The sequence below is a fragment of the Ochlerotatus camptorhynchus genome, unplaced genomic scaffold (assembly GCF_037179485.1).
Source record: "Ochlerotatus camptorhynchus isolate MF236.1 unplaced genomic scaffold, CSIRO-AGI_Acam_v1.1 ptg000213l, whole genome shotgun sequence".
NCBI classification, from domain to species: domain Eukaryota; kingdom Metazoa; phylum Arthropoda; class Insecta; order Diptera; family Culicidae; genus Ochlerotatus; species Ochlerotatus camptorhynchus.
Window position 1 is genome coordinate 1,065,676 of NW_027040703.1, and position 22,192 is coordinate 1,087,867.

The window sequence follows — 22,192 nt, forward strand, 5'->3', positions numbered from 1 at the left end:
TAGGTAGTCTTTTTCTAGCTACAGCACAAGATGATCCCGATGTAATAATCTACCAACTTGTTAGTTTTGGGAGAAAATGGTAGGGTAGAGAACTACTTCGGCCTAATCGCCCATTTTGGGCCTATCGAGCAGAAAACTTCAAATAAATCCATGATTTCAGAGTTAACAAGTCAATTATGCGTTTGGTACGATACTTTAGTTAATAAGCTACCGAATGAAGTCAATGAGAACGTGTGGTATGATGGTTTGCACCCATTATTCCCAAAAACAAAAGAAGCGTTCCGACCGAATCATTTTTTATCTTCATCCGATAGGCCGAAGTGAATTCATTGGCGTTTCAATTGCGTTTCAATGCGTTAGGCCGAGTTTAAAATCCATAGGCCGAGTTTGGCGTCAAGAAGCAGTGTTGGACTTTTGACAATATCTCAACGATTGGTTTCTCGTTTTCAAATCTTACGGTACGTACGGAAAGGTAAATAAATTTGGAAGCCATCAGTAATAATAACATTCCGTTTGGTGCTAAACTGAACTAGATTAGGAAAGACTAAGTGCGGGTTATGTTTAATAGGCCGGAAATGGGGTATTTAACCCTATACTAATATCAACATTAAGCTTTTAGTGTGATAATTTATTAGCTAGAGAACGTTGTGCAGACGCTAGATTCATAGTTACACTAGAATACGGCAGTGTGGAAATTGAACAGAAGTTGAAATTGAGCGACAGTACGCACACTCCTTTACCTAGATCATACATTGATGGATGAGGGGATTTGAGGTATTTCAAATTCTGTTCAATTTTCACATTTCCGTACTTTAGGGGAACTAAACCGAACGATGTCAATATGTAGTCTACTTTTTTTTTATTGATTGACGATTAAATAAATAAATAAATAAATAAATAAACTAGACCTGTGCGCCGATCAATTCATCGGTGGCGGTGACGTAGAAGCGTGGCGTGACGCCGTTGACTTTGATTGGCGGCGGCGGTGGCGTGCATCGGCGTATCATGTTAGTGACCTTAAAAATATCACATTTTCAAAAATATTGTGTTGGTGTTTGTGACATGTTAGAGGCAATGCCATTTGAAATTTGCTGCCGACACACCATCGTATCTTTTCGGTTCAGAATCGAAATTATTTTCAAGGTTGTTTGGATGAATGCTCGATCCTTGTGCAGTAATTCCATAGAAAAAAGTTAGAGTGGATCTTATAATTTCATAACAATTGGTAATTTTGTTCCTTATCGAAAAATATTAGAACCGTATTTATATATTTCGTCATCAGAGTGGCCCTTCCGTGTTTTTTTTCCTTGATTTGTTTTCTGTAGATCTTGTTTTCCGTGCTGAGCACCAATGCTACCGACGCCAGGGAGGCAGCTTCCACACCTGGACCCTACCTATCGACCCATCAACTCAACAACCAACGGCTTTACTTCCCTTCCGAAGGAAGGCGTGATCGGAGACCTCAGAACATCCCGGCAGCGCTGACTTGGAATGAACCCAGGCCTGCTGAGGTGAGAGATTATCCCTTTCCGTGTTGGGGTGGTCCCAAAAAATCAGCAGTTTCCAATTTTTTTCAAACCATAACTTTTGAACCACTGGACCGATTTTTTTTATCAAAAGGTTAAATGAAAAAAATTTAAATTTTGTTTTTAGGAAAAATAAGACTACGGACTGAAATTGTGGTTTACCGATAAAAAACATTGATTATAATCGATTTTCATGGTTCTTATGTTCTCGGGACCAAAGGCACTATTACAAGTTATATTTTTTCTTGAAAATTTTGACTCATTTACACAACAAATCAGAAATTAAGCGATGTATGATGTTTCCGTTTCTGAGCTAAATTATTTCAAAGAAATTAAGTTTTAAGGTTTTGCTCATAAACTTCCGTGTGCCTCCATTATCAAAAACTACATATTTTTTTGAAATTGCAAGAAATGCAAAAACATGCATCGTTGAATTTTTGATATGTTGTTTAAAAATCCCGAATTTTCAAGAAAAAAAAATATAACATACATTAGTTCCTATGGTCCCAAGACTATGAATACAGGGGTTTCCGAGAACGTGTTTGATATTTACTATTATGATCTAGGAACTTTTTGCACCAATGAAAGATATCGTTTTCGAACTCTTATGTGCCTTAAAGTTTAATATGCTTGTTTTATTTTCCAATTTGGTGCAGTTTGCGAGAAACAGTTCTAATAAAATTTAGAAGCTATTTAGAGCCTTTACATCGTTGGTGTATTAAAAAATATAACGGCGGCGTGTCAACAATTATCACTCAGTTCTGGTACTATCTTCGGTCCTAAGCTGCTCGATGCACCCTTCGAAACATAGGAAAATCCACGAGCTCCTCACTTTATCTGTCCCACTTTCAAAGCGAATAAAAAAAAACATTGTGTAGTACTAGAATTTCGACTAGAATGGGTTACGTTAATCGATTTGCTTGGACCAATAGGCTAGTCAAGTAGTGAGCCAATTTAAAATCATTAATTTCCACCGGTTGGCCTAATGGCGTTTGGCCTAATGACCCATGACTTGTCCCCCAACTTCACACGCTAACTTGAAAGTACTCATTTCACCCAAAAATTTCACTCTTAATGGGTCAATTTTATACCCATTGACTGAGTACCTGTTACCAGCCTTGAAAATGCTAATTTCAGCTAAAATGCTACTTTTTGAAATTATGAAACTATGAGCTATTATAATAATATCAATATGTTATATGCAATAAGAGAAGTGATGTATGTTTATGACACATAACACCTGTCAAGAGTGTCACAATTAACGATTAGCTATAACGAATAGTGCTCACTCATCGCGATAACTCATTACAGCTTAATTAGTCAATAGCCTCTGAATGCAAAATTTAAATTTAGGTTTTATGTGTCATAAATAAACTTTAGCTCCTCTTCTTGAATCTTACATACACAAATTATTATTATAATATCTTAAAGTTTTATAATTTCGAAAAGTTGCATTTTAGCTGTAATGAGCATTTCTAAACCTGCCTTTTACTTATTAATAGGTAACTTGAATTTTTACTGGTTTTCTATTGAAAATTCCCGCAAGACTGTGAAAGTCACTAGAAATTACAGCCCAACAATACCAATCGCATTACCAATCAACCAGTAATGAATAACTGTTACCTAGATTACTACCAACAATCAATACGAAACTATCGATTTTAAATTGGCTCACTACTGGACTAGCTTATTGGTCCCAAGCAAATCGATTAACGCATCCCATTCTAGTTGAAATTCTAGTACTAAACTAGGTTTGTTTTGATTCTCTATGAAAGTTTGACAAATAAAATTAGGGGTTCGTGGTATTTTCCTTGTTTCGAGGGGTGCATCGATTAGCTTGGGACCGAAGATAGCTCCAGAGCTGAGCCAAAAAGTTGAGCACGTTTCTTCGGGACCTTCTGGTCTTAGAGTTACCTCTATATTACTACTGTTGAATACCCATAGTACAGTCACAGACAAACAGACATAACACTCACAATCACATTCATCGCAAATAATGTTTTAGTTGGGAATGTGCTTGCATTTGTCATGGTGGCACCACTGAAGCATTGAGCAAGCCACCAAATTTTGAACTTATCAGTGATGCCAGTTCTTTTTCACCACATACCACATCTGACGAATACACATAAAAAAGTTGTTGAATATTACATCAAAAGTACTGCATATTAGTCATTCCGTTCCTAATATTACGCTGTAAGATTAACACAGAATTCGAGAACAAATCATGTTGATGACTGTAACATTCTATTAACTTTTACCTCTTTTACCAGTTATTGATGTTCAATACTTCATCATGAATTTCATTGATTGATACATATTATATTTATTGCTGCACACACATTAAAGTGATGAGCAGTGGTAGAAAGGGTACTAATTAGTGATTTATTACCTCGCTTAAAAACTTTTTTCCAGCAAAAGAAAAAGCACACTAAACAAACAAAACAAATCCAAAAAAAAGGGTTAGCTTCTGTGAATTTTTCTTACGGATCCGTATTTCTGCCGAATTCAATCAATTCTATAGATCTACGGAAAATTTAGTAGAACCGACATCACTGACTTCCATCTGTTTTGTTTTTATTCAACACAGCTGACGCGTTAACAGAACGAGGGAAAAGCAACTGGTGAAAAAATGGCATGGACGAGGGATGCTCTAGTTGCACATCAGTGCTTGGGAATGTGGATGATAGATGGTGCTAGTGCGCATGCAAAATACGCTTGACGATATTTTTGGAAGAATTTTCTTCTAAGAGTTATGTCTGTTTGTCTGTGGTACAGTGTTACAGAAATATAAAAAAAAAAAATATTTTCAAGTGATCTATTGTAGGTTGTTATTCTAACCGAGTTCACCAATAAATTAGATTTTTAATTTTTCAAACACCCCCAATATTTGAAGTTGTTGTCAAAAATCCGTACTATCAAGAGTAACTTAATCATTTCCCAACAAATTTTTAATTTCTAAATGGTTTTGGAAAGCAAATAGTCAGAGCTTTTGAAATATGGGAAATGGCTCAAATGTTGGCCCATGGATCTAAGATAGGGCCCATCGCTAAAAATCTGCTATTTATCAATGTTATCAAGATGAATGCGTCATTGGGACGGTACTAACGGATATTTTTGGTAATTGAATTATTGAAAATTTAGTCTATTGGTGAATTTATGTATGGGCCCAAATTTAAGCCAACATTTTATCCATTTCCCCTATAGAGTGATTGTATTGGAATTCATAGAGATTTATATTTTCATGCTATTTTTTTCTTTTTTTTTAATCATTCAGACCTCGCTTCAATACAATGCTAATAACTTTTCAGCATCAACTCGGATCGTCTTCCAGCCTTCATCAAAGTTGTTGACCATATAATTTCCTATTAGGTGTGGATTTGGTTATGTTTTGGCCGTTTCCAACGCCACAGCGGCAAGACTTTTAAAATGATGTTTTATGTACACTTTAAACTTCAACTCGGGAAAAATAGCTCCAAACAGGTAAATGTTGACCGCTCAAATTTTGAACAAAGTCTCAAGATTGAATAGAGAATATGTAGTATTATGGCGAGGGGGAGGGTCAAGTCTTGGTCACCCTAATGGCATATAAAGTTAGAAAAATGCAATTTCTTTGAATTAAAATCTTATTTAAATTAAAATATCTCATCGAATTTATGTTAAATCACCCTAAATGTGTATATATTTCGAAATATCTGTTTTTTTTTCATAACCGTTTAAAAAAAAAAATGATTAAAAGTGATTGAGTTATATGTGATATTCACTTACACTTACAATAACTTTAAATGTTATGGATGTTACACTAGACTAACAACCTACAATAGGTCAATTAAGGCATAACATTTGATAACGGCTCAAAAGCATTTGTAAACAAACTGTCTAAGACCCTTTACACGTGAACCAAAGTACGCCCACGCAAACCAAAAACATCATCGGATAGGGGCAACTATCACCTTTCCGAAAGTGGCATTGGTTTGCGTGGGTGTACTTTGGTTCGCGTGTAAAGGGCCTTAGAAAGTTTTTTTTACAAATGCTTTTGTGCCGTTATCAAATGTTATGCCTGAATTGAAAGTTTTTTTTCATCGTGTAGCACCGTGTAATTGGTAACAGTTACTCATTATAAGAGAAAAATGTTTACCCATTCGTGAGTTATGCCACTTCAATTTAAAATGGGTGACATTTTACACATTCATGGGCACTTTTCAGTTAGTGTACACAGTAATCGCCAGAATTATTCGATGTACCTATAGAAAACAAAATCGACAAACAGGAATCCTCCTTCGTCGATTCCTTCTGTCAGTGTTCATGTTCAGGCAGCATGTTTTCGTTTTCTCGCGTCTGAATCGCTCTCTCGGTACCTGTTCTAGTACCACACCCGGCACGCCAAGAAAAACATTGCCGCTCTCACACTCACACTCACACACAGGCACGCCGCTGCGCACCGTCTCGTGAGAGATCGAGCTGTCAAAACGTGAAAAAATAACATTTTCTACCTTTCCTCCTGTGCGTGTGGTGCGTGTATCCCAGGACGGTAGCTGACATCAGCATTTGGAAAGGTGGAAATTTACTGATTTTGTAGTCGGATTCCCCGTAAAGATGTGCTAAACAAGTCAGGGCTAACCATTTTGTGGGGGAGCAGTTTGATGGAATCGTAATAATCGAAAATTGACAGCCGCAAGCTGGAAGAACTCGTATTCTCTTCCGGGTAGTGAAGCAAGAACGAGGCTTCTAAACAGCTGAGTGCAGTCCTGGAGAATCTGCTGGCGGTGTTCTTTAATTGAATCTGGTACAGGAAACCTGAAGGTAAGGAATGGAAAATGGTTAATCGAACTTGATTTTGTCGTAAACAAATCGTTTTGTCTAGAAAGTCTTATGATTATGATAAGAAAAATAATTGAGAGCTCCAGAGCGAGAAAGAGAGTGTGAGAGAGAGAGGTTAAATAATTTTTCTTCCGTTTCACCAATACATTCGTACTGCATTGGGTGTAGATGGAACATAACCTCAATGAAGATTTTTGCTGTTCTTGCTGGTGTCAAATGGCTTACGAATGTTTGTTTTTCGCGAGATTGCCATGAAATTGTTGTTGGATTAAAATATTTGTTGCTGTAAAAAGTTTGTTTTGATGCCGGCTGAAGGTATTTCATAAATGATTATAAACTTTGATAATCTAACCATAGGATTTCATAAATTTTCGAATTGAAGCGATTTAGATTCTGACGTAAGAAAACGTGATGACTAATCATGAAACGAAGAGTATGAAAAGCATACAAATCATCATTTTTTGTTTTATTTTTCAGCATGGCACGGATCTCTTAAACGATGGCATCATCCCCCTCGTATATGGCTGTGATATGATCTGAGCTAGAGCGTACCCACAATTCTGCAGGATAAGAAACGTTTCGAGTCAAATTCTAGTTTGTAAGCACAGTGAATGCTGATTTCGTTGGAGGTAGATAAGTTCGAAAGTCTGAAAAAATGGAAGTGTCTGGGCCACCCGTTATGAAAGTTGCAAGCTGTAGTAAACCTTTCCAATGTTCTGAATGTGACAAACAGTTTCGACAACTCAGCACTCTGACAAATCACATGAAAATTCACACAGGTAATTGCAAGCAGGTTGAATGTTTGGTTCACAAAACAATTATTTTATTTTGCGCTTATTACAGGCGATAAACCTTATAAATGCACAATATGCTCGAAAGAGTTCCGCCAGACTACAACTCTATCGAATCATATAAAAATTCACACAGGTAAAAGATGGATGAACATGAAATAAAACATTATTTTAACTTGTCTCATTCCAACAGGCGAAAAACCATTTAGCTGTACGTTTTGTGGAAAACAATTCCGGCAGCTCAGTACACTATCGAATCATCTCAAAATTCACACCGGTAAGTTGAATGATTTACGCTTGCGTCACAATAGATTTTGTAATCGTGTTGTTTTTATTCTGATTTCAGGTGAAAAACCCTACGAATGTTCCGTATGTGGCAAACAGTTTCGACAGTCCAGTACGCTTAATAGTCACATTAGGATCCACTCGGATGATAAGTATTGTAAGTATTTCATAGCATTTCCACCCTACTGCAATCAGAAAATTCACAGTCCAAAAGTTAAACAGTGTCCCATAAATAATAGTGACAGCCTCTTCTCTTCCCAGCTGTGAAACCATTCAAATGCACCATGTGCCCCAAGGAGTTCCGCCAAACTACGACCCTGTCAAACCACCTGAAAATTCACACAGGTAATGGGTCAATGTTTATTTCAAATGGCTGCATTTGTCAATTGTGCTAATGATTTGTTATCGTTTCTTTTCAATTTTTTTTTCTAGGTGAAAAGCCCTACATTTGTACATATTGCAATAAGAGTTTTAGACAGACAGGGACGCTCTCGAATCATATGAAAATCCATACCGGTAAGAGTGTAATAATTTTCGCGCTGATGATGGTGTATTGATGAAATGTTTGTTTATTACTTTACAGGTGAAAAACCCTATGAATGTGCAGTGTGTCGAAAACAGTTTAGGCAGTCTAGTACGTTAAATTCTCACATTCGAATTCACACGGATGACAAAATATGTAAGTATTTAAATCTGCAGATACTGTTTTCAAGAAGCGCACTCGGAGAATTTCAGCGAATCAGCTGAGCTTACTTTAGAAAATTTTACAAAATCATGAAGAACACAGAAAATATTAATCACAGACAAACGGCCATAACTCATTGAATATTTCTCACTGTAAAACATCGTCGCTAAAACACTACAGTACACTGTAACGAGCAGTACGCTCAACAGATGGCGGTAGTGTGTGAACCTCAAACGCAAGGAAATTGACTATGCACGCCACTGGTAGTGGTACTACCAACCAGTGCTGAGATTTGTCATTCTCATTGGCAGACTTTCGCGCGATATTCACAAAATTGTTTTTCACATAGTCACTGACAGACTTGATCCTCAAAAAAACCTTCGTCAAAATATCGTTCATTTTTTCGTCAATGGCAAAATTCACCTTGTAACAAAAAGTGTAATTTCGTGCATTCTGTATCACATTATTGTTATCCAAGCAGTTCAGGACGTAGATGCTTGTTCCCATTCATGTAATTGTGTTGCTCAAGTTATTTAATTTCGTTTCAAATTTAGTTAATAAAAAAAATCTACTCATTTTCGTCACTGACGGCATTTTCATTGACAATTGACATGGTTTTCCTTGACGATGACTGTTAGCTCAAATGAGTGACCAAAGCAGAAATGTCAATATTCCCGTGTATTGTCGAGATTTTGCAGCACTGCTACCAACTAAGATACATTTGAATTGATTGTGAAATGCTTGTTCGATAAATAACTTGCGAGTGTTATTTATGATTGTCTGTGTGTTAATGTTCGATGTTAGATCGTACTAAGGGGGAGCTGAGATAGAAAAATCTCCAGACAAACCTTTTGTAATAAATGCATGGTCCCTTAGATCTTAAATCTATTATTATTAAATTGTTGAGTATTTGTTGATTTTCCTGATTATTATGGTTCCTCCTTGGAATCGCTTCTATTTTTCCATTGACATTAATATTTCTCTTGTACATTGACTTTGCATATGAAGCACTTTTTCCTCAATTCGTTATTACATATTTTCATAATTTTGTTGGGGTAAGTTAATCACCGGAGTGGTATCTCTTACCCATTGGACTCCTCCCAAGTAAAAATTGTGGTTTTATGATGGTTGTGTAGACCATGGTTTAGAGTTTAAGAATGCTTTAAAACCTCGTTAAAACGCGCAATGTTACAGGGGCTGTATACATGTTCGGGTCTATCTTCGTCATACTTCACCAACACATCCTTTCGAGTGGAGCTATGCAAACTGCAGAAAATGAACAGTATCCCTCCGCTAATCCAACAAAATTAAGTTTTGATTATCAACGCAGTGCTAAAATAATCAATTAGTTGACAACAAGTGCAAACTACATTTTGCGTAAAGCCACATAGTGGGTCTTCGATTGTTTGTTTTCATTTGTAATTTTTTAAATGTGATAGGAGATTAAAGATGTGACTTTTAGTTATGCATTTTTTGATAAAAGAGTTAAGAGAAGTGATTCGAATGACATTGATCAAATGTGGCTTATATTTACTCATCATCCCTCCATAAATAGGTAAGATTGATATAGATTGACGGCAATACTTCTATTGGTTTCTCCATACCGGAAGAGTAAAGCAGTGGTTCGTTTCGATTGCAATCTCCAAGTTACCCAGCTAAAAATCAAAACAAAATGATAGAAAACAATATACTACTGAATGGCATTGTATTGCTGTTATTGTATTATTTTATGGATACAGCTGTATCCTGGTGGTAGTCAATTCAGATCACCCTTGCATCCAATAGATGACACTCCGCCGATGGTGGAGAAATGAAATTTGAAATACAGGTTTACCTTGATATAACGTGACTGTCACTTTCGACTTCCATCGCCGATTTCTCGCAAACGATCATCCAAACAAGCAAAGTAATAACACCTTCGGACAGATGAGATAATTTCCCATCTATTGGTAATATTGTAGTGTATGATTCAATTGTTATTAGCGCGATACTGACGATGGGCAAAAAGTGACAGTTACGTTATATCAAGACATACCCGTATTTCGATTAATCGACACATTCTGCGTTAATTCTAAAGAAATAATGATAAGGCAAATTAATCTGTGACTTTTTACATGAGCCGTTAATTCAGTTCTTCCTGCTCTACTCTGCACACTGGGCCAGAAATGCAATCTAGTGGAGCAAAATTAATAACTCTGAAACGAAGCATTTCCGCGACTTGGTGCCTGGGGTAAAGTTTCTCATCATAATAAGGACCATCTATTGACATAAACAAATAGTTCAAAGCTTTGCTGAAGAAGTCAAGTCTTCAAAATGCCATTTCAATGCATTGGAAACAAGTTATAGAAATAATACGTCCTCCACCAAAATGATGAAATCTCAAAAACACCAAAATATACCCCTATCAAATTTTGATATTTTGTTTGTCGAGATTACTAATTTTTTGCTGAAAACGTCAGGTTGCGATTTTTTGCGCTTTGAGAGATATTGAAGTTCAAAAATTGTTGTTTTGTTTAGGTTTTTCAACAATATCTTTAAAATTTGAAGCTCAAACCAGTATGTTTCTTTGTAAAAGTTATCTATTCAATTCATTTGCACAAGAGAAAAAAAGAATATTATGTGGTTGTCAGCGAAAAATCTGAAATAGAAAGAGAAAAAAACATATTTTCGACATTTTTTTCTTTAACTCCATATAACTCGGAACCAGTAGGCTGTTGAAATTTTACGTCTTCAAAAAAGTTGTTTATTTTGTCAAGGCAAACAGCTTTGCCCAAGACATCAAGTCTCCAAAACGTCAGCGAAAGAAGTTAGATTGTGGCGCCATCTTTGCGGAAGATTTTTGAACTATTTGTTTATGTCAATAGATGGTTCTAATTATGATGAGAAACTTTACCCAAGACACCAAGTCGCGAAAATGCTTCGATTCGGAGTTATGAATTTTGTTCCACTAGATTGCATTCCCGAGCAAAGTAGAATAACAACCCGATATCATCTAGATAACAAGTCTTGTTATCCCAGATATTATTTTGTTTTCAGTTGTTATCGCATAACTTATTTAGTTATCAGCCTTGATCAATTTTGTTATCAGTTGTTATCATGAAAAATTCACTATACATTTATTAACGATGCAAGGTTAGTTCAAAACTTTAAATATTATTCGCATTGAAACAATAAAAAATAGTACTTTTAATCCCTATCATATTTCAGTTATAAGCGTAAGGCTTTGATATCAAAATGATAACATGATTTGAAATTTATGGAATAAATTTGTATGGCTTACAGAATTTGTTATCAAGATATTATCAATGATAACAAAATTAGTTATTTTTGTGATATCCAACGAGCAATTTTTTGTTACCATTTTTGTTATGTTGGCTGTTAATTCAACCATAATGATAACATATTCAGTTATCAAAAAGTGATAACGGGATAATAGAACTTGTTATCAATTTGATATTTTACTTTGCTCGGGTTTCTGGCCCAGTGTGCACTGTTCTTTCGATCTATATTCAGGTCCCCAACAACTGAGCTAAACTTTAACGGATTTGGTTCCAGATCATTTGCTGGAGAAGTTTACATAGGAAAATATATAGAAAACGGATCAAAACTATTAAGCTGCTTTTCAGAAATTCGAGAATAGCTCAATGTTGATCAAACCTTTGTGGAAGACCGTAAATACGTCTGTTTGTAGTTAGGCACGGAACACTTAGTCAAACTGAGTACCAATGCTAAAGACGCCAGGGATGCAGCTCCCACACCAGGACCCTACCTATCGACTCATCAACTTATAGACCGGGGACCAACGGCTTTATTTCCCTTCCGAAGGAAGACGTGATCATAGATTGTATGCCTCAGGATTGAACCCAGGCCCTTTGGAGTGAGAAAAACTCACGCTTACCACTACATCACCGGCGTGCTAAAAAGTTAAAGGTTAATACCTTGTTGTACAGAAGTGGAATCGATTTGCAGTTTTCGACAGAGTTGTTCTGCATAGTTTTTCCAAAATAAGTCTCAGATGTGGTTGAAATTGAGCAATTTTTGAATTTTTGACAAACACATTAATAGTTTCGTTACGTTTCCTCTACATTTTCCTATACAAGTTTCAAAGTTCTCCCGCCAATCCAGATCCTAACGGATTTAATTTATATGTGGCACAGTTTTTGGATTAAAAGAGCAGTGGGAAGATAGGGGTTGTAAAATTGACCCACCCTAATGTACATGATTATATCTTAAAATCCTGACAACCTACAAAGTTGCCGCCTGTGTCATAATCAGGAGAAAAATCAATTTTTTGGCCTCAAAACACTTATTCGCAAAAAAAAACCACACTACACTCAATTCTGTTTCTACCCGATTTTCATATTTTAATTTTGATGTTTACTACGTCTTACGGGAAGGTACTGGGGGTAAATTGTAGATCTAAAATTGCGACCGTCACGAAAAGGTGTAAGGTTTTGAACGCTTATAACTTTGTCATTTATAGATGAAATTAAAATCCAAATACATCAATCGATAGGAAATAACTATCGTAAGCTTTTACAATAAACGCATTTTCAATTTTTTTTCTTAAAAAACCGTTTTAAAATGTACAAATAAAAAGTGATAATTTTATCACTGTTTTCATAAAATAAACGTTTTCCCTAAACCCAGTCGTGATAATCGAGTACCATTTGGTTGCGCATCGTGCTGCTTGAATCTGAAAAGTTATAAAACAGCGCTGCTAATGTGCCTCAACTCACGGTCTTCCAATCTTCCTAGTGAAGAAAATAAACAACTTTCTATCAGACAGGACGTTCCGAGTCTCTCTGAATGGCATCACATCGGATGCTTTCAACATCGGTGCCGGGGTTCCACAAGGAATCATCCTTGGCCCCATTCTATTCAACCTGTTCACCTCCGATTCCGGCTCTCCCTGATGGTGGATCGTTGTCTCTGTTCACAGATGACACATCCATCATCTACACAGATAAAAATTCTGAATTTTAATTGTGATGTAAACATTCATTCACGTAAACTTAAATTTAATTTCACACAACCGAGCAACTTGTAAACAATATTGTTTACAAAGATGGGCTTTTGTATACAATATTTGCTACATTGCATGAATTGTGCTAGAACTTTACATGATATATAATGTAAACTTATATGAAATATGACGCTCCATTTGTGTGCATCATATTGAACAGAAATTTACACTACTTTTCGAACTGTGTACAAGGGTAGGGTCATTGGAGCTCTGACAGCCAAACTTCAGAGAGGCCTGAGGTCTGAATACTTCAACAGCTGGAAGATCCGTATCAACGTGGCAAAGACCCAGGTCATTATCTTTCCACACTCTAAATCTCCCAGACTTGTTCCGTCGGAGAATTAGAGTGTCTGCCTGAACGGCACGGCACAGTGGTGGAATGGTCCAAAGAGGTCGTGTACCTCAGGCTAACACTAGACAGCAAGCTTCTTTTCAGGGAGTACGTTGACAAAACGAAAACCAAGTGCAACATCTTGATAAGATCGTTGTATCCACTTATCAACAGGAAGTCAACCCTGTCCTTGAAAAATAAGCTTGCTGTCTACAAACAAATCATCCTTCCTGTAATCGAGTACGGTATGCCAATCTGGGAGAGTTGCGCAAAATGCCATCACCTTAAACTCCAAAGGATCCAGAACAAGATCCTTAGCATGGTCCTAAACAGTCCCTCGCGGACTAGAAATTCTCAGATCCACCTCCTGGCTGGAATTCAGACGAACGAAGAGTACGAACGGAGAGTATTCATCCTGGAAAGGCTCAGAGACACCTGTCTGAGATCAAATCATCAGATCATACGTGATCTAGCACGTTAGGTTAAGTTATACTCGTAGTTAGGTAGGTTATCACTTTTTTCAATTAAAATAAAACACATCCCCAAACGGGTATTCTGTAAACTAGTTGAAAAACGCAAATATTAAATTAGAATATCAAATTAAACAAAGATGAAGAGCCAGGTAGGCTAATCAATTAATATGATAAATCAATGTACTACCATAATCAACAGAATTAAACATAATTTTACTACTACTACTGCCTTAACTCATTTTCGCTTCGGACGGCGGGTAAGCAGGTAGCAGCAGTAGGAAGGCGGTTTCTGTCATGTTATGCACCTCGAACTTTGCGCGTCGTTCCCGTCGAGATCATTGGATGCTGGTAGCGGCGTCGACTCGATGGCGCAAGCGCTCCTTGCCTGAATGATAACTACAAATCTCGATTACTTTTTCCAAAGGACATATCAGCTTTTGTAAACAACGCATTTTATCGTCGGTTTGGCATAACTGATAGCTCGCCCCACATACTAACACCGCTAACAGGTTGGGAAAATTTTCCCCTATCTGATGGTAGTACTAGCATGTGCGGGAGAGCTACCAGTTAAGCCAAATCGACGATCAAATGCGTTGTTTACAAAAGCTGATACGTCCCTTCGAAAAAGTAATCGAGAAATACTTCTTGGGCTGTGTACCAATTGCCGAGTTAAATTTAACTCGTGTTTAAACGTGACATTTCGAAAGGTATTTCCAATGTTCGAAAATGCCGGAAATTGATCAGTTTTCAAACAGAACTCAGCCACCAAAATTGAACTTCTAGTCGGTCCAAAATAAACACGCTCGTATAGCAGGGTTAATAGATAACTCATCTGTCACTTTTAACCACGAGTTAAATTTAACTCGGTCATTGCGGAAGTAAAATTAAGGCCATCCATAAATTACGTATATCTTTTTGGCCAATTAACACCCCTTCCCCCTCGGAGCATGTTTTGCAATACACCTAATACATGGCCGGTCCCAACTTCTGAAACCCCTCTCCTCTCTCAACTGCCACGTTATTTATGAAAGTTCCCTAATCATTGGGCAACAGTGAAAACCAGCAGCACACACCACACAAATCGGGCTGGAAATTTAGGTGAAATTTCGGTATTGATCGTCAATATCTCGTGATAAGAAAATTTTAGCTTGAAATCACTCCATTTAATTCTCGGTACATCTTAAATCTATTGATTGAATAAAAAAATATAATATAGAGTAAATGTTGGCTTCGGCACCCATTGACTGTTTTCGGCAACCAAAATTTAAACGTTAATTTCACTATGTTTTCCCATCAACGCACTTCCCTGAATGTGTCCAAACGATTGTTTAGCCTTTCAGCTTCAATCTGATTATATTTGAACGATCGAGCAATCCAGTAATGCTACATTTTTCTTCAAATAAAGCATACGCACTACAAAATGAGGTTGATTTCGAGTTGCCGATAATAGAACAGCTGGTTAACACGCAGTTCTAATGGGAAGGTTGCCGAAGAAAAAGAGACTGCCGACAATAGTCACACTCACCTGAGAAGTTTGGAGTGTTGTAAAAACGCTTTCAAAACGTTTTGAAAAATTCTGTCGATTGGAATGGATAGAGAAGCAAGCAGCAGATGAGTGTAAACAAACAGACACATCATATATGTGCGTGACGCTGAGAAAATGCTAGTAGAAGTGCAGACGCTGCTTAGATTGACGAGAATACGTAAATTCCCCTATATGTTTTTTGTTTTAAGATTTCGTGCGTTTTATGAACGCACATCCATTATTTTGCATAAGAAAACGGGGTGTTACTGTGGTGAAAAGGATTTCCCTACACAGATTTCAGACTCTTGTACCAAGGCACTGAAATTATCAGACGGTACCTCTAATTATGCTTTTAGATTAGCTTTGAAAGTTCATCCTTCTTGGCAAATAATGCCATAGAACGGTTTATAAAATCCCAGATTTTTTGCTGATGGGGGCGAGGCATAGCAAACCGTTCGATTGCATAATTTTCCAAGTAGGAGGGACTTACAATGATTATCTTTAAGCAGTACCCTCGAGTTTTTTTTTCAGTGCTAGGTACTGAAATTTGGCAGTGAGCGTTCAAAAGGGCCTACTTGTAATGGTCGATTCTCTTCATCGATTTTCTCTTTACATTGCTACAGCTAAGCGAAACAATTCAAGCTGAATATTGCATTGGGTCCTATGTAACATTGGCAAGATTCTTCTCGTCGACTTTCTCCTTGAATCCACTCGACCCAAGTATTTTCAGCACACATATCGATAAAAGAAGTTTTTATCTAGAATATAATACGACAAATACAGGAAACGCTTTTGTGCTCAAGTTATTAACGGAAGAGAAAGTAGACGAAGAGAATCGATCAATGCTACTTAGGACCTAATGCAATGTTCAGCTTGTATATTATCTGACATTTGTTCATTGTAGTGCTGTTACAGGTTGTATTGGTTATCAAAAGCAACAGCAAACGCACCGAGAAATGTTAATCCAACACACAAATTCCATTCCTTTTCAGTGCTGATTATTTCTGCCACAGCACGTAAATTTGATCATGGTCTTTTAGAGTTGTTCTGAATCAACAAACATATTTATTATGTTGCAAAGTAGACGTAAAGGTTGAACACGAAAAAATCCGAACACGAAAATCTTGTTTTCGTTAGTAGGTATTTATTATGCTTACTTTAAGATCATTGTTTCAGTCTTCCTTCTTACCATAGGCCATTGCTCGAACATTTCTTCGTACACGGCCCATCATCTTTGGCACGAGCCCTGATCCCACTTGTTTGGCTTCCAAATTCCATTTCCGCTTGAAATCCTTCACGTTAATTGCAGCTCCACCCTTTTTCTTTAGTATGTGCTTCACAATTGACTAGTATTCCTCAATTGGCCTTAGTTCTGGAGTATTGGCCGGATTCATTGGGAATCACTGTGACGCCATTTTCGCTGTACCACTGTTTGGTGAAATTTGAGTAGTGGCAGCTTGCCAAGTCCGGCCAGAATAGGTAATCCACCTCATGCTGCTCCAGAAAAGGCGGTAGTCTCTTTCGTAGGCACTCCTCCTGGTAAATTTGCTGATTCATGGTCCCAGAAGTAACGAAAGTTTAGCTTTTCATCCAACAACTGCAGATTGCTTGGTTTTTTTCCCTTTGTTTTTGTTTTCCGTGGATCTTGTTTGAATTGAACCCAGGCCTGCTGGGGTGAGAGGTGATCACGCCTACCACTACACCAACGGTGCCGCTACCTGCAGATTGCTTGAAAGGCAAGGAATTTTTTGGGGAATTTCGACTTCTTTTTGATTTTACATTCTTCCGGGGCACTTTTCCGGTCAACCGAGTTATAAAATTCCTGCCCAGGAATTTGATCAAAAACTGCCAAATTCAAAAGTTTTGCCAATTCTCGAGCAGATAGACCGGGATTTTTGTTTCGAGTCAGCGTTGTCAGGTCATTTTCTGAAAAATCTGGACCAGTATAAATATAAAATCTGGATAAATCTGGAATGCTCCAAAAAATCCCGTTTTAACATAATGCTACTGAAATCAGAGTGATGTGCCAATCTCTCGTAAAAATCGGTCAGTATAATCATCTGGAATTTATTCAAAGACTACCAGAATGTTTATGAAAACCATGTTTAAAAAAATATATAAAACCGACTTGTTTGCATTTCTAAAATCATCCAAAAGTTAAAAAAAAAGTATTGACACATTGTTCCCAAAATGTTTAAATATCCAATACGCAGCATTTCAATTTTATTTTTTTTTTTTTTTTTTTTTTTTTTTTTAAATACTGCAGAAAATATTTTTAGGATTCTGAAGCAGCAAAGATTCAAGCAACTTTGATGGTATGATTTTTTAAACTAATAGTCGATTTAGTCTTTACTATTTGATGCAGTACCAGAAAATGTCTTAAATATTATATTAGCTGAAGTGAGAATCAAAGCCTAACATCGTGGTACTCACGCACAGTTTACCTAAACTACGGGTTACTGCACATGACCATTACAAATAATTTTATACCAAAGAATAATATTCTCTTCGCTCTTCAGAACGACCGTCACATTCTTCTCAGACTAATCCTCTTCAGTATTTCCTAAATACTCAAGTACTTTGCCAAAGTAGCCTTGGAAGTCTCCCAGAAATGGCCAGATTTCTTAAAACTTGATAAAACTTAATCTCCATAGAAACATTGGACATAACTCCATTGAAATTATTATCACGATTCGTATCAGCATTCTCCTTAAGTTTCATCTTAAGGATTTTCTGTGATTTCTCTTCCGAATTCTAACTAATTTCTTTTTTGACAAAATTTCCATGCAATTGTCATCAGAGTTTGCAAAAGAAAATTTATACCGTCTTCACTTCAATCAAAGGTTGCACAAACTGTATACTTACACTTCACTGTAAACTATTTTTTTTTAGAATTACATTAAAATTCTGAAATCTAGGGCAATTCAGAATTCTAAAGTATTGCAGACTGCTAAGGTAACTCAATATTCACAGGTACTTTAAAAATCTATTTAAAAATCTAATTAATTATCCTCAAACATATCCCGAACATACTTCAAAGTCCTGGTGGTTGTCTAGATTAAAAACCCTTGCTAATTTTCCCAAGCTCAATTTATTGTTTTCAATCCTGAACAGTTTTCGATTTCTCTAAATTCCAAAATCAGGAAAATTCCTCCATATTGAAAAATTGATTTTTATAAATCAAAGTTTCCAAAAAAAATTAATTATAGCCAAAATCTAAACAAAAACTCAAAATAAAAAAATCCTGGCTTGATATTTTAAAAAAGATTAAGATTTTTGACAGCCAATAATGTTTAGAAAATGTCTCAATTTTCATGATTCTGCAACCCATTTCCACAATGTTGTAACAATTAAATGTATGATGTAGCAATAATGTCCAAGGTTGATGGCCTTTAGTAATTAAAGTAGTAAGTTTTTTGATTAGAGGGTCCATTAATTGCAGTGATATTTAAAAAGCAACACATTTTAAAAATCTGGGAAAATCTGGAACATATTTAAAAAATCTGGAAATAAACTTGATCTGTCTGTGTATCTGGCAAGACGACTGAAAAGCTATAAAATCCAGATAAATCTGGAATATTGGCAACGCTGTTTCGAGCGTGCAGTATCGAATTGCGACGTGTTTGCCCTACACGGTAAGAAAAAATACTCAAAATTAAGTTAAGAAAAAAACTCAACGTTGGGTTCTATCATTTGAGGTCCACCGTTGAGTGAATCAGAAAAGCGGCGTTGGTTAAAATTTACTCAACTATTGAGTAATAATAAATGAACTCAAATATAAGTTTATTTTCATTGAGGTTGCTCTTAACCATTTCATTTTCACAAGCGTTGATAGACGAGTGGTCAACACACGGGCCCCGTTATCTCATCGTCCATGGTTCGGTTCCAGTCTGCTCCTTTTTATTATTTTTTGTCAACTTGGTCATCATGATCAGGATTACTCAAAATTGAGTTTTCTTCTTTAACTTAATTTTATCTAGCCCCACGGAAGCCACGCGATGAGTGAAAGGAACTCAATTTTGGGTACTTTTTTCTTACCGTGTAGTGAAGCCATGATGTAAACAAATGAACTTATCTTGACAACCAATGCCTACTGGGATTGTATTTACTCTTAGCTTGATCCAGTGAAATTTTGAAAAAAAAAAATTACTCAAAAAATGCCTTGTTTTTAATGTGTTTGGATTTTTACGTGTTCAACCTTAAATGTTTAATAATAGTTTAAATAAGTGTATTAAATAACCATCCGGTATTCGTTGCATTGCGGTAACACACACACAAAACCTGACGAAGATGTTGTACAAAAAAATTGAAATGTAAGAAATTCTCACTAGCATTAATTGCATATTGATTTTTCAAAAAATCAAAGGAATTATATGAATTGGTTAATTTTATATAACAGGCAAATAACTCAGGTTAACATTACCTCCTCATGAACGGTTTATTTTCGTTGTTTACAGGTAAAACTTCACCCTCCCCCGTGTCCATGCCGATGACCACCATCACGATGAAGCTCGAAGATATTAAGCCGCTCTACACGATTATTTAATAAGTATACGGAACGAGCATACGCAAAAACAAAAGCAAATCAAACAGTTACTGGTAAACCGATTCCGCATAATGAGGTAATCAAAACACTACAATTGTTACCATCTTTAGCTGCATTGCATTGCACTAAATTACTTCCTTAGAGTCTGGCGTTTATAACCAATCAACTTTATCAACATTCGCGGTTCGATTTACTTCATTATACCCCGCATTTCGATTTCGGTAGCCAAATAAAGCGAATATCTACACTTAAGTTCTTTCGAGTGACGCCTTCTGGGCCACCAAACCAGGGTGCATTCCGGTCCTATCAGTAGCTATGTCCACGTTTGCGTATTTTTCCCAATCAATCCAGAGCTTTGCGGTCTATAATTTCCCAATCAATCACCTTGTAATCGAATTAATTTGGCCCATAGCATCGACATCTAAATTAATACATTAGCCAACCGGCATCGTCCTACCCGCGTGCATTATTAAGTTTAATCAGGCTCACTTTCATATAAGGGTTATCTAAAGTACGTGACGATAATGGAAATATTGCCAATGCCAGGTTCCGAGGTGGTTGAGGACCAGGGTTGGACACTCATCTCATTTAAGGGATTGCAGTTCGCGTTATCAGTAAGTCTGCGATCGAACGGGTAATATTACAGCGCGGCAGACGGCCGACAGCAGGAGGCATGTCGCATTCGGATCAGAACTGGACCCTCTAGGTTGAAGACGAACAAATACGAATTTGTGGTTGGTCGGTAGGGGTGTTCAGATTAGTTTCTCAAAGATGGTGGATCTTCATGGCTGATTGCTCATATTGATAAGCAACACACAGACAAAAAGGAAAATTCTCGTTGGACAGAGATTCAACTCTGATGATAATTGAAATATGAACATCTCTAGCAGGACCCATTGACAGTCCACTCGAATAGTCACCATCGAGCATGGGAGAGTGCGAACAAAAACGGAAGAAAAGCGAAATTGAAAAAAAAAAAAATCTAAAGCTACGGCGAAAGGTGATCATCATCCTACCGTGATCGAACAACAAGGCGGCGCAAGGCAGAACACATAAAAAGATGATAATAAAAATGAACGTAAGAAATGGACAAGCAAGCAACCGTATCTCTACAGGGCCATAATTATATGATTAAAACTATATGAATTACGGAAAAACAAATTATTGTATTGTATATTATTATATATGATAACAATTACATAATGAAACTTTGATTAAAAATAATCTGATCGAGTTGAAGACAGAGACAGAGAGAGACAGAGAGCGGTACGGCTAGCAAGAACCAGAACACAGAACTAAAACTCAGCGCAATGAAGCGCCTTCCGGGCTACGTGATATACAAGGTATGGTCGGGTAATGAAGTCATTAAAGATCGAACCGTATAGACTGGGGATCCAAACGAAATATGAAGTCCCCAAAAAGCAGACCTCATGAGCAAGCGTATTAATTTATTAACCATCAATCAATATTTGCAATCAGGTACGGCTTATCAAAACAGAGAGTAAATAATTAAACGAGCTGCGGACAGGTACCGAAATAATGGAAGATTGCGATCCTAAATTTGAAATCTCCAGAAGGTGGTTCACGGTACCACCACTACTAGGCTGCAGCGACACTGCAGCAGCTAAAATGCAATGCAATGAAGAGCGAAGAGTGAAGTTTTCAGAAAACTTGTCTAAATACAGGAATATCGACACCCCCGAAAAGGGGCTGAGCACGGAGGGTTCTACATAGGTACATAGAAAAACAAACAAAAAATCAGCTAAACATTTGTAGCACAACAGAGAGCATATAGGCGTAACTGCTAATATATATTCTGCTAACGAAAGTATATATATTATGTGAATATTAAATGTTTTTTACAGAAAAAAAAAATAAACCAGAATTGTCCTTCCATCCGAAATTCACTCTGGAAGATGCTTAACACCGTGGTTGGTTGGGAGTTACCTACTTTGTCATCCACATTGTGCGTCAAATGCAAGCCACTGAAGTAATATATCCTCATAGCAGGGGTCATCCAACATCGGTCGTCGTTGCTTCCCACACAGTTCCAGGCAAGAAGCTCGATTATCCACACGTTGTTATTTTCGAGCTCGGCTCCATTCTATGTTCACAGTCATGTAAATAATAATCGTCAGCAGCAGCCACCTTGCGCCATCAGTGCAACACGTTTCGATCGAGGGCCT

At 36.9% G+C, this 22,192-nt stretch overlaps 1 protein-coding gene across 4 annotated transcripts; it reads left to right on the forward strand.

Annotated features, from left to right (window-relative positions):
* The first annotated feature begins 5,969 nt into the window (after positions 1-5,969).
* LOC135703454 (gastrula zinc finger protein XlCGF8.2DB-like) lies at positions 5,970-21,214 on the forward strand. Of its 4 annotated transcripts, none has more exons than XM_065224704.1 (9): positions 5,972-6,326; positions 6,822-7,123; positions 7,188-7,271; positions 7,329-7,412; positions 7,482-7,577; positions 7,682-7,765; positions 7,853-7,936; positions 8,004-8,099; positions 19,918-21,214. In XM_065224704.1, exons 2-9 carry the CDS (start codon positions 7,000-7,002, stop codon positions 20,004-20,006), a joined length of 741 nt encoding a protein of 246 aa, XP_065080776.1. In that variant the 5' UTR covers positions 5,972-6,326; positions 6,822-6,999; the 3' UTR covers positions 20,007-21,214. The 4 variants fall into 4 exon arrangements, with proteins under 4 accessions (XP_065080779.1, XP_065080776.1, XP_065080777.1 ...); XM_065224705.1 differs by lacking the exon at positions 5,972-6,326 and adding an exon at positions 6,542-6,659; XM_065224706.1 differs by lacking the exon at positions 5,972-6,326 and adding an exon at positions 6,668-6,742.
* Positions 21,215-22,192: the final 978 nt, after the last annotated feature.